Genomic DNA, 10,532 nt, shown 5'->3' on the forward strand with positions numbered 1-10,532 from the left:
GCAGGGAGAAATTCTGTTGGTTTTAGTTTCCCCCGGGAGTTTCAGGGCTCCTCTCAACTGTGCCAGGGCAGCCGGGCATCCCACCATCACCGGCTGCGGGTCTGTGCCTGCGTTCCCCCATCCTCACCTGGGATGTCCCTGAGCTGCCCCCCAAAATGGGTGCTGAGTCCTGGGGTGGCCATGCCCTAGGCCAAGCTCCGGTGACAACCAGGAGCTGACACCCCCAGGTCCTTGTACCTCCTACGTCCCCGTGGCAGAGCTTGGTCTTCTAAGGGATGTCCTTAATCCTTGGATTAAGCTTGGCCTTACATCTGCTTTATCTAGGGCCAGCCCTGTTCCCGGTGGGGTTTTAAATCTGTTTGTCTTGAAACAATGAGCCAGGATGTTCCAGCAACCCGGGACGCGTGAGCTGTGCCGGCCCGTGGCATCGCTCGGCCACGGCTCGCGGTCCCCCAGCCACGGTGGGACCTGCCCACCCCCTTCCAAGGCCCTCGCAGCTCCTTCCTCAGCAAAGCAGCACCCCGAACATCTCAGGGTGTCCCTAAGGTGCTGCTATTAAATACCACCGCCCCAAAGGATTAAATTGCATCACATAAGGCTTAAACTCGAGTTTTATTAGCGCTGGATTACAGAGTGGGGGGCTTGCACCGGTTTCACCCTCCCTCGAGGGGCACCTCCCAAGTCCGGGGGGGGTTCGGGAGATGTCCCCGTGGGATGCCAGTGCCCTGGGACGATGCTTAGCGGGGAGGTGGCACATGGTGGGGCGCAGGCTGGCCGGGGCGATGGCGGCAGCTGGCTCCCCCCCCCCCCCCCCCCCGCCAAAATCATGGGGTCCCACCTTGGCACGGACGGTGCTAGTGAAGAACAGAGCTTGGTGGCTCTTGGTTTTGGGGGTGCAGCTCCCCAGAAGGGGAGAAGGGCTGGTTGGCTTATGCTGGCACCCTGATGGGGTGTTTCCTTACTGGGAGCTACTGGGAGAAACCGGAGCATGGAGGATGCTCATTTTGGGCTGTGCCACCATATCCCAGCCCGTGTCCTATAATTACCTGGTTCTGCCCCGCTCGCCCCTCAGCGTCCCCCCTCCCCAGTTTAATTAGCTGCATCTCAGACCGATGATACAGGCCACTAATTAGGAGAAACTCGTCAGGCGAAGGCTGTAACGAAGCTCTGGCGTGGCTCTCACGGGACTGTGACGACCGGGGGAATTTCCATGCAGGCGGCAGAGGCTGGATCCGGGTTTGGGTTATTATTTATTCCCCCCCCTCCCCCGCCCCTTCCCCTTTTCTGTCAGCATGGATTTTAATTTTAACAATTGATTGCTGACCCCGAAGAGGGAGGATGAGCCTGTGGGAAACACCTTTTGTTTCGCTTGGTTTTATTTAAATATATTTATTTTTTTAGTGGCTTCATTTCCTTGTGGCAGATGCCTATGGATTTCCTCCAGAGCAGGAAAAACGTTTATTTAATGGTGTTTAGCATCATCTGCTCCTTCCCCTGCTCCTTGCACGGTTGGTCCTGACTTTGTTGCAGGGTTGGTCCCTCTCCGGTTTGGAATGGAGTCAGGATCTGCAAGGGAAGGGGATGATGCCGGGCATCCCATAAAACCTCTGATAAAGCTTTTGGGGGGTGGTGGAGGGCTGCTGCTGCAGGGATATTTAGGCAGATGCCATGGAGCATCCCCATGGGGGGAATAGGGCCCCAAACATCACTTCGCTGCCGGGATTTTTCCCAGATGATGACCCCAAGTGCTCCCCCTCGGGCAGGTCTGCCCCAGTGATGAAGAGGAGCAGGATGCGCTGGTGGCTCCTCACCGTCCTGGGGGTGAGTACGGCCTCGTGCATCCCATCCCACCCCACCCCACACCTCTGCAGCTCTGCTGTCAGCTCCTCCGATGCTCAAACCCGTCCCAGCATCACCACCCTGTAGCCACAACAGGGCACCCCAAAATGTTTCTCGCACAGAAACTTGTAGCAGCTCAGCCCTGGGGAGATGCTTAATTTGGGTCAAGGGTGGGGGTTTTTCTTCCAGAATTCTTTCTCCTCTTTTTCTCTCCTTTGCCTAAGCTTCTTCCAGGGCAGGGGCTGATAGGGAACGCAGCTTCTCCCTCGCTGCTGCCCCCAGGGCCACTGTCTTGCCCCATGTCCCACGTCCAGGAGATGCTCTTGGGATGGGCCCTGTGGGTACCCCGAGGCGCAGCGCTGCTCCCCTGGGGGCTTGGCCTGAGCGAGGGCTGCGACGGGTTTGCAGCGGCCGAGGCGCATGCAAGGGGGTCGCGCCCGTCGCATCGCTTGTGATGGGCTGGCATCTGCTACAGTGCGTGCACTGCGTTTGCATCCGTCGTGCCACTGGTGGCCAGTTTGCTTCTGCCAGGGTGCACGCGATGGGGTTGCATCCGCCGCGTCACTGGTGATGGGGTTGCATCCACCACGGTGCACGCGATGGTGTTGCATCCGCCACCGTGCAAGCGATGGCTTTGCATCCATCATGTCACCGATGATGGGTTTGCATCCATCGTGACGCTGGTGGCGAGTTTGCTTTTGCCACCGTGCACGCGATGGCGTTGCATCCATCGTGTCACTGGTGATGGGTTTGCGCGGGCTGTAGTGCGTGCACTAGGATTGCGCCCATCGCGTCGCTTGTGACCCATTGGTACCCGCCACTGTGCGTGCGCTGGGTTGGCATCCGCCACGCCGCTGGCGATGGCTTGGCGTTGGCCGCGGGGCGGGCGATGGCGTTGCACGTAACGAGTTTGCATCTGCCATGCTCCTTCCGACGGCTTTGCATCCGCTGTGGCGCGTGCCACGCGTTCGCGGCCGCCGCATCGCTCGTGACGCGACGGCGTCCGCCACGGTGCGCGCGCCGGGTTCGCGCACGTCGCGTGGCTTGTGACGGGTTTGCGTCCGCCGTGGTGCGCGTGGCAGCTTTGCACCCGCCGCGTCGCTTGCGGCGGGTTCACCGCAGCCGCGTCGCCGCCGGCGCGGGCCTCGGAGCAGCGGCGGGGCCGGAGCGGCCGGCGCCGAGCACCGCTCTTCGCTTCCCCCGCAGGTGCTGAGCGGGGCCGGCGCAGCGGCCGGGAGCTGCGGTCCTCGGGAGCACGGGGCGCCGGGGTGCCCGCCCGGAGCGGAGCCCGCCGGGGTAAGCCGCGCCGCACCCGCAGGGCAGGTGCGGGATCCGGCCCTCGCTCACCTCCCGGTCCCCCCGCGCAGGCCGGCGGCTCGGCGCGGGGTCCGCCGGGGACGTGCCGAGCTTGTCCCCCCGGCACCTTCTCACCGGGGGACGCGCCCTGCTCCGCTCACGCCCGCTGCCGCGCCGGGAACAGGATCCTGGTGGCGCCGGGGACGGCGGCGACCGACAGCCGTTGCGGAGCCTGCCTGCCGGGGTGAGCCCGGCCGGGGGCGGGCTGGGGCAGACCCCCAGCCCCGGTGCCGCGTCCTGACCCTTCCCTCCCACCCCGCAGGTTTTACAGCCCTGAAGGGGCGAGGGAGCCCCGGGGCCGGTGCCTGCCCTGCGCCGCCGCTCCCCGCAGCACCCCGGGGTGCCCAGGTGGGTGCCCGTTGTGCTGACGTTCGCCCCGGCGACGCTGCAGGATCTGTCCCCCCCGAGACGGGGGGGGACACACATCCTGCCGGGATGTGGCAGCTGAGAACGTCTCCTCTCGTGACACGAGTGGTTTCTGCTTCCCTGAGGGCCAACCTTGTAGCGGGGCTCCTGGGAAAGCAGGATTTAATCCCGACAAAATCCCTCTCTGGGCCTGAGCCGGTGCCTCCTCCCCAGGTCGGCGGCGAGCCCGCAGCCCTGAAACACCGGGCGGGCCAGAGGGGACCAACGGGACACGGGTGACCCTGTTGGGTGAGGAAGAGGAGGAAGAGGAGGCGGCGGCCGCACAGGCGGCTGTGTTGACCCTCGTCCCGGTCTTCTGCACCATGGGCTTGTTGGGCATCCTGGTCTGCAACCTGCTGAAGAAGAAGGGCTACCACTGCACCGCCAGCAAGGACCCCCCGCCCCGCGGCGCCGGTGAGCCCCGGTTGTGCCGCAGGCACCGTTCGGTGATCCCACGCGCACCCCGCGTCCATCTCGCCTTGCTCAGCCCATCCCCGTGGCTTCTGGTCCTCACTGTCCTCAGGGCATCCCGCTCGTCCTTGGCGTGGGGGGTTTATCCCCGATCACCGAGTCGTGTCCCCCCCAACTTCTGCCTCCAGGTCCCAGCTCCGTCTCCCAGCTGGAGGACGCCAACGAGGACACCATCGGGGTGCTGGTGCGGCTGATCACCGAGAAGAAAGGTCAGGGAGGGGTGTCCCTGGGGGCGGGGGGCATGGGATGGACCTCTGTGAGCCCCCCCATGGTCTCCCCCCACCCACAGAAAACGCCGCGGCGCTGGAGGAGCTGCTGAAGGAGCATCACGGCCAACAGCCGATGCCACCGGGCTGCACCCCCCTGAACAAGTAAGCCCCCCCCCACGCCAGGCTGCAGCGAGGAGCCCCTCGAGGTGGCCCAACCCCGGTGCCGATGGCATCCTCCCCGCCTTCCCCTTCCCAGGCAGCACCTCCTGCCTCAGTTTCCCCCCGCCTGCCGGCACCAGCGGCACCTCCACACGGTGCAGGGTCCGGCCCCGTGTGCCCGCTGCAGCCAGAAGTGGCCCGAGGTGCTGCCAGCGCCCGGTGCCACCGAGGTCCCCAAACCTGGGGGGCAGCCCGGCGAGGTCACCATCCTCTCTGTCGGCAGGTAAGTGGGGACCCCCCGCCCTGGCACGTCCGTCCCCCCTGCCAGCCTCCAGGGTGGGGACAAGCTGGTTTGACGCCCCCTCCCTCCCCTCCAACAGGTTTTGGGTGTCCCGGATCCCCGAGATGAGGAGCGAGGTGGGGGGTGAGCCCCTCCGCGGTCCCCTCCCCACCGGTAGCGGGATGCGACCCCCATGGTTGAAAAGCACCGACAGCCCCTCTGAGGTGAGGGGGTGCGGAGGGAGGGTGGTGGGGAGCCCCTGTGGGGGGGCCCTTCCAGCAGGAAAAACAGGAGGCTGGAGGATAGAGCGTTAACTCTGAAGCTTAATGAGGGCACTTGGTGATTTGTTGAGTCTAAAGCAGCCCATCACCCACAAGCCTCTTCCAGGAGCTGGGAGGCTTAAGAAAAATACTTTAAAACTTGAACTGGAAGAGGTTTGATGAGTCCCTCCCTTCCCCCCCACCCCCCATGTTTAAGGTGCTATAGGGGGTTGTGGAGTGGGTGCCGATGGGGGTGCAGGGGCGGGTGCTGGTGCAGGAGGGTGCTGCAGATGTATGATGCTGGTGGCCCCTGCACGGACACCCCGGGGTGCTCTGCAGCTGCTGGTGCTTTAATATCCCCCTGTCCCCGATATATCTGCACACTCACATAGAGCTACACCTATATACACCCCTATAGCGTGCTAAAAGCACGTATGCAAACGCCCGTACACCCATATAGAACACATTTGCATACACTTACATGTATAGTTGCACATCCATATGTGCACAAAAGGCTCTGCACACGTGTCTGCGCCCTTATACACGTGCATCTACCCCCTACAGCCGTGCATAAGCTGGGGACCCACGGGGGGACACCGAGGCAGGACGGAGCGGGTGTCACACGCCGCAGGGTGCTGCGAGCTCATGGCAGGGCCTGGCATGGGGTGACGCGGCCGGGGGGCTGCTGTGTGGCTCACGGGCAGCTGCACGGGCACATGTGCCCTCGCACACGCGCACACTGACCCCCGCCCCGCAACAGGCGCTGCTGCACGTGGAAACGTATACATGCACGCATGCAACCGTGCACGCACACAGATGTGCACGCATGCACCCGTCTCAGCCCTGCTGCACACGCACACGCAACTGCGCACAGATAAGTCGTGCATAAACACACATGCAAACCCATCTCTGCACACGTGCATGCGTGTGCGTGCACCTGCGTACATGCACATAACACGCATGCAAACACACATGGAGCTCTAAGTGCACAGACAGACACAGATGTGCACACAACACTTGTTCACACACCGCTGCGCATGGGCACACGTGAAAATGTGCACGTACAAACCCACCTCTGCACATATACACGTGTGCACCTGTACATGCACACACACGTATGCAGTCACACGTGCATGCAAACACACCCACACTTGCCTATGGAGCTCTGTAAGTATGCATACATATGCACACACACACGCAGACACGCACCTGACACCTCTTTGGACACTGCTGCACATGCACACACACGTATGCACAGCTGACCATGCACACATGTGCATGCAAACCCACCTCTGCACACATGCGCGCATGCACCTATGTACATGCACATACATGTATACAGTCACGCATGCATGCAGACACACGCACACTTGCACGGGGAGCTTTGTAAGTGTGCATACACATGCACACGCAGACACGTGCACACATGCGCCCGTTCAAACGCCGCTGCAGATGCACACACATGCAGGAGCACATGAATGCACACGCAAACCCATCTCTGCACGCATACACGCATACACAGATGTACATGCACACACGCGTATGTGGTCCTACACACGTGCAAACGTGCACACACGCACAGATGAGCATGTGCACGACCGCACGTGCAAACCCGCCTCTGCACGCATACACGCGTGCGCGTGCACGTACGGACGCGCACACACACACGTGCGGCCATGCACGCCGGCGGCTGCCTGCCCTGCCCTCACCTCTGCCTGCCTGAGCCCGCCCAGCTCGTGACACCGAGTCCCCAGGCTGTCCCCAGGGACACCTTGACCCTGCTGAGTCCGTGCCCAAATCCTGCGGGGCCTCAGCACCCCTATGGGGGGCCTGGGGGACATCTGGGGGCATGGGGACACCCCTTAGCAGGAGGAGTTGTCCCCTCCAACTGGGGATGTCCCTGGGGGGTGACAGCCACCGCGGACGTTGGCCCAGGGAGTGACGCTGTGCGTCCTCCACAGCTGGCACCTGGCCTGGGGGCTACCTCAGGGGGACGGTGACGCTCACAAAGACCCTGTGGAGGGGACGTTGGGGGCCACGTGAAAGCCAGTCCCACTTGGTGCCACGAAGTGCTGGAGGTGGCAACTTGGCTTCTGCTCCTGCCACCAAGGCATCCACCGGCAGCGCGGCAAATCCAACGTCTTGCCCAGCTGGTGAGAAGGATTCCCCATTCCCGAGGTCTGGTGGTGGCCACAGTGGCCATGGCATGGTGGCCTGGTGGAGATCATCTCCAGGAGCCGCAACACCAGAGCACAGCTCCACTGAAGGCACCACGCAATGGAGGATGTCATGTGGCCAGGATGCCATTTGATGGTCACCTTCAGGGTCTGTTGGAGCTGAAGGCTCTCCAGGAACGTCATGAGCTCCTGATTTCCCTCCACCACCAGGTGCCAGCACTCAACCTCACGGGCTATGGCTGTCCCTGGATCATGGGGCAACTCCCACCTTTCCAACAACCCAACCGGGACATGGGTTGCTTTGGCCAAGGCTGGTCTCCTGCATCTGCATCTCCTCCATCCAAAGTCTCAAGTCAGCCCAGGAGAATGTGGTGGTGATGTTCTGCTCACCATAAAGATCCCACGCTACACTTCCCATAGGAGCCGTTTCTATAGGATCACGTTGGTTTGGGCAGGTTGGGGTCAGTGAGACAACCCACCTGAGGTTGGGTTGGAGACACTCAAGCTCCACCACCAACCTAGAAACGGGTTTACGGCCAGTCCCATTCATTTCTCCGCCACATCACCGCGCCAAAAAAACAACCACCAAACCCTCTCGGGCTCTTTTATTTTTTTTTTTTTTTTTTGGAAACTTTTTAATAGTTATCGAATGTTCTACATCTTACAGTAAATATCGTACAGTTACAAACTCTTGGCTGAAATCTGTCAGGGAGATCACGACCTGATCTTCAGAACCAAAACCAGAACAGAAAACAAACGGAGGGGGGGAAAACCCAAATATACACTTCAGATGGACAAACGGAGGCTGTGGGGCTTTCCAGGGCATCAGTTCAAGGCCATGTTCCCTACAAACCTTTGAGACTTACACGTGGAAGACATGGTTACTCTTGGTTTTACTTTTTTTTGTTGTTGTTTTTTTTGGGGTTTTGGGGTTTTTTGTATTTCTTGTTGCTTAAGACGTCCGATAATATTTAAAAACGAGCTGGCCTGGCGGTCAAAATGAATTAAAAAATTAATTACACAGCAAGAGGGGTAGGAGCCCAGTGTGGGTCTGCTCCATTCTATGGGAACGGGAGAGTTTGGGTGCAATCCTGCACCCCGCCGCCTCGTTTTCCCTTCCTCGCTGTCCCTCCCGACGGCTGCCGACCCTACAACTCTCTCCCCACCCGGTGCCCTGATCCTGAACCCCCTTCACCCCGGGAAAAACCCAGCGCCCCCAGCTCCATCCCTTGCAAGAAGATGGGGCGATGCTGCAGGCGGACACGTCAGATCAGGATTTTTCCCTACAAACAGCACAATTGCGCATTTCCAACCGGGAATTGCTGCCGTTAAACCACGTATTTTGCTATTCCTGCTTTGCAAACATCCCTGTAACAGGTTATTTTACCCAGTTACCAGTGAATCTGTAAGTGCCACAGTGCAGCTCACTGGAAAAACACCTTTTCCGAGCTCCGCTCCCTCCCAAGTTCCTTAACACGCTTTATTTTCCTTTATTTTCCCTATTGGAATGCCCGCACACGGCAGAGAAAATACCCGGAGCCTGATCCTGCCGACAGCTCGGCGCTCGCGGCAAAACAAAGGGGAGACGGGCAGAGGGCCGCGTTTTGGGGACGATAGGTGCTCAGAGGGCCTGAAAATATTGAGGAAAAAAAAAAACCCCAACCCCCAAAACCTGGATTTATGGGTCTCCAGCAGCTCTTATTGCTATTGTCGGTTGGTTGGGGTTTCTTATCAAAAACGACCCCCAAATGTGGGTTTTCTCCCTCTAAGAAAGCAAGACCCGATTTCACGCCCTCCAGCCGGGGAGCACATCATCCCAAATCCCCTGCGGGGATGCATCCGCCGGGATGCAGGAGGGGAGGGAGGGGATGGCAAAGAGAGGGGGGTTCTCTCCGGGAAGGACCGTATTCCGCGGGATGCCGGCAGCGGGGGGATAAACCTGATACCCTGAAAGAGCCACCATTCCAAAAAAACCCAAGAAACCTTGAAATAACACTTCACGGTAATTATGTCTTGAAACTGCGAAAAGCTGGACTATGGGTTCTTATTTATTATGCGTAAAATACAGGAGCAAACCCTCGCCCGGAGGGTTCAGCCGCTTGGAGGCGTGGTGGGTACGGGCTCCGAGGGGCTCGCTCCGGCTGGGGGCCAGCACCCCCCAGCCCCTGCGTCACAGCCCGTGTTTTAAAGCAAAGATAACGGTAGGCATGGGTTAATGGCCGTAACGGCGGTTTGAGAGTTATTTTCCTTCCTCTTTCGCTGGAATTTTAGTCTCTGAGACACTTCGCCGGCTCTGCTAAGGATGGTTTAACCCCTCCTGCTCTTCCCCGCTAACGCCCGGTGCGATCCTTCGCCGTGGGAAACCCTTTTCTTTAACCGACGTCGGCAAAGCTTTGCTGGAGCGAAATATTTGAGAAGCTGGTGCCCCCCATCCGCACACCCCACCAAGGGAGTCCCCCACCAGGCTGCAGCTGCCCCAGGACCTTCACTTGAGCCATGACTTGGCCAAGGAAAGGGCTTTGGGTCATGGGTTTTCCTCCCATCCTTCCACCTATCTGAAAAACCACGTCCTTCCACGGGGAAGGGGACAGGGCTGCAGGTCCCGGCTGGCACGATGCCAGTCACTGCATCCCCACCACCACCGCCCTGTGACTCCACCTTGGGAAGGAGCTACCGAAGCCTGGAGCCACGTGGTGGCCCCAGAGCCATGTGGTGGCTCTGGAGCCAGGCAGTGGTCCAAGCCTAAACCCAACACCGCTTGCCAAATGTGCTCACCAGAGCCTCTTGCCCAACAGACGGTGAATATTTCACCTCTTCACACCATGGTTGAGTTAACGAGTATTTCTGTCTGGGCATAATGGGCTGAGGAGCATCAGATCTGCTATTGATCCAAGTGAAGGAATTAAAACTAAACCACCCCACATCAGATCTCATTAGCGGTAACACTGGGTGATCCTCCACGCTCAGCTCCTGGAGCTTTCTACCCCACCTTTAGTGTTTTCTTTCCTTTCAGGAGAAAGCCTACCATCTCTTTCCTAGCTGTGGGCCAAAATTTTAGCAGTTAAGAGTGAAGGGTGCTTAGGCCAGTAGTAGGACGGTGTCTGCTGGGAAAGGTCCTCCTCTGCAGGGCCTGGGCTGTGGTAACAAAGTTCATTGGACCCTGCAAGTCGTAGTGCCGTTACCTTGGCTAGAGCTTACTCTACCCTACGTGTTTCAACGCTGACAGACAGCTCCTAATACATAACATGAAGTCAACAGTGAGAGCAAAAAAAGGTATTTGAGAGGTCTTCAATTCCTGTCATCTACTGGGGTTTTTTTTTGGCCCAGGTTTAACAGTAGCATGCTACGAACAGTGGGAAGGACGATGCAGTATTGT

General features: G+C 59.5%; 1 protein-coding gene across 1 annotated transcript; it reads left to right on the top strand.

Annotated features, from left to right (window-relative positions):
- Positions 1 to 1,776: 1,776 nt before the first annotated feature.
- RELT (RELT TNF receptor) lies at positions 1,777 to 6,979 on the top strand (the record flags this gene model as incomplete). The annotated part of the gene is made up of 10 exons (XM_082014231.1): positions 1,777 to 1,821; positions 3,046 to 3,135; positions 3,207 to 3,379; positions 3,458 to 3,543; positions 3,775 to 4,014; positions 4,200 to 4,280; positions 4,361 to 4,442; positions 4,537 to 4,722; positions 4,820 to 4,943; positions 6,941 to 6,979. 10 exons carry the CDS (start codon positions 1,777 to 1,779, stop codon positions 6,977 to 6,979), a joined length of 1,146 nt encoding a protein of 381 aa, XP_081870357.1.
- Positions 6,980 to 10,532: the final 3,553 nt, after the last annotated feature.

The sequence above is a fragment of the Phaethon aethereus genome (genome assembly GCF_964289735.1).
Source record: "Phaethon aethereus genome assembly, chromosome: 1".
Classification (NCBI taxonomy): domain Eukaryota; kingdom Metazoa; phylum Chordata; class Aves; order Phaethontiformes; family Phaethontidae; genus Phaethon; species Phaethon aethereus.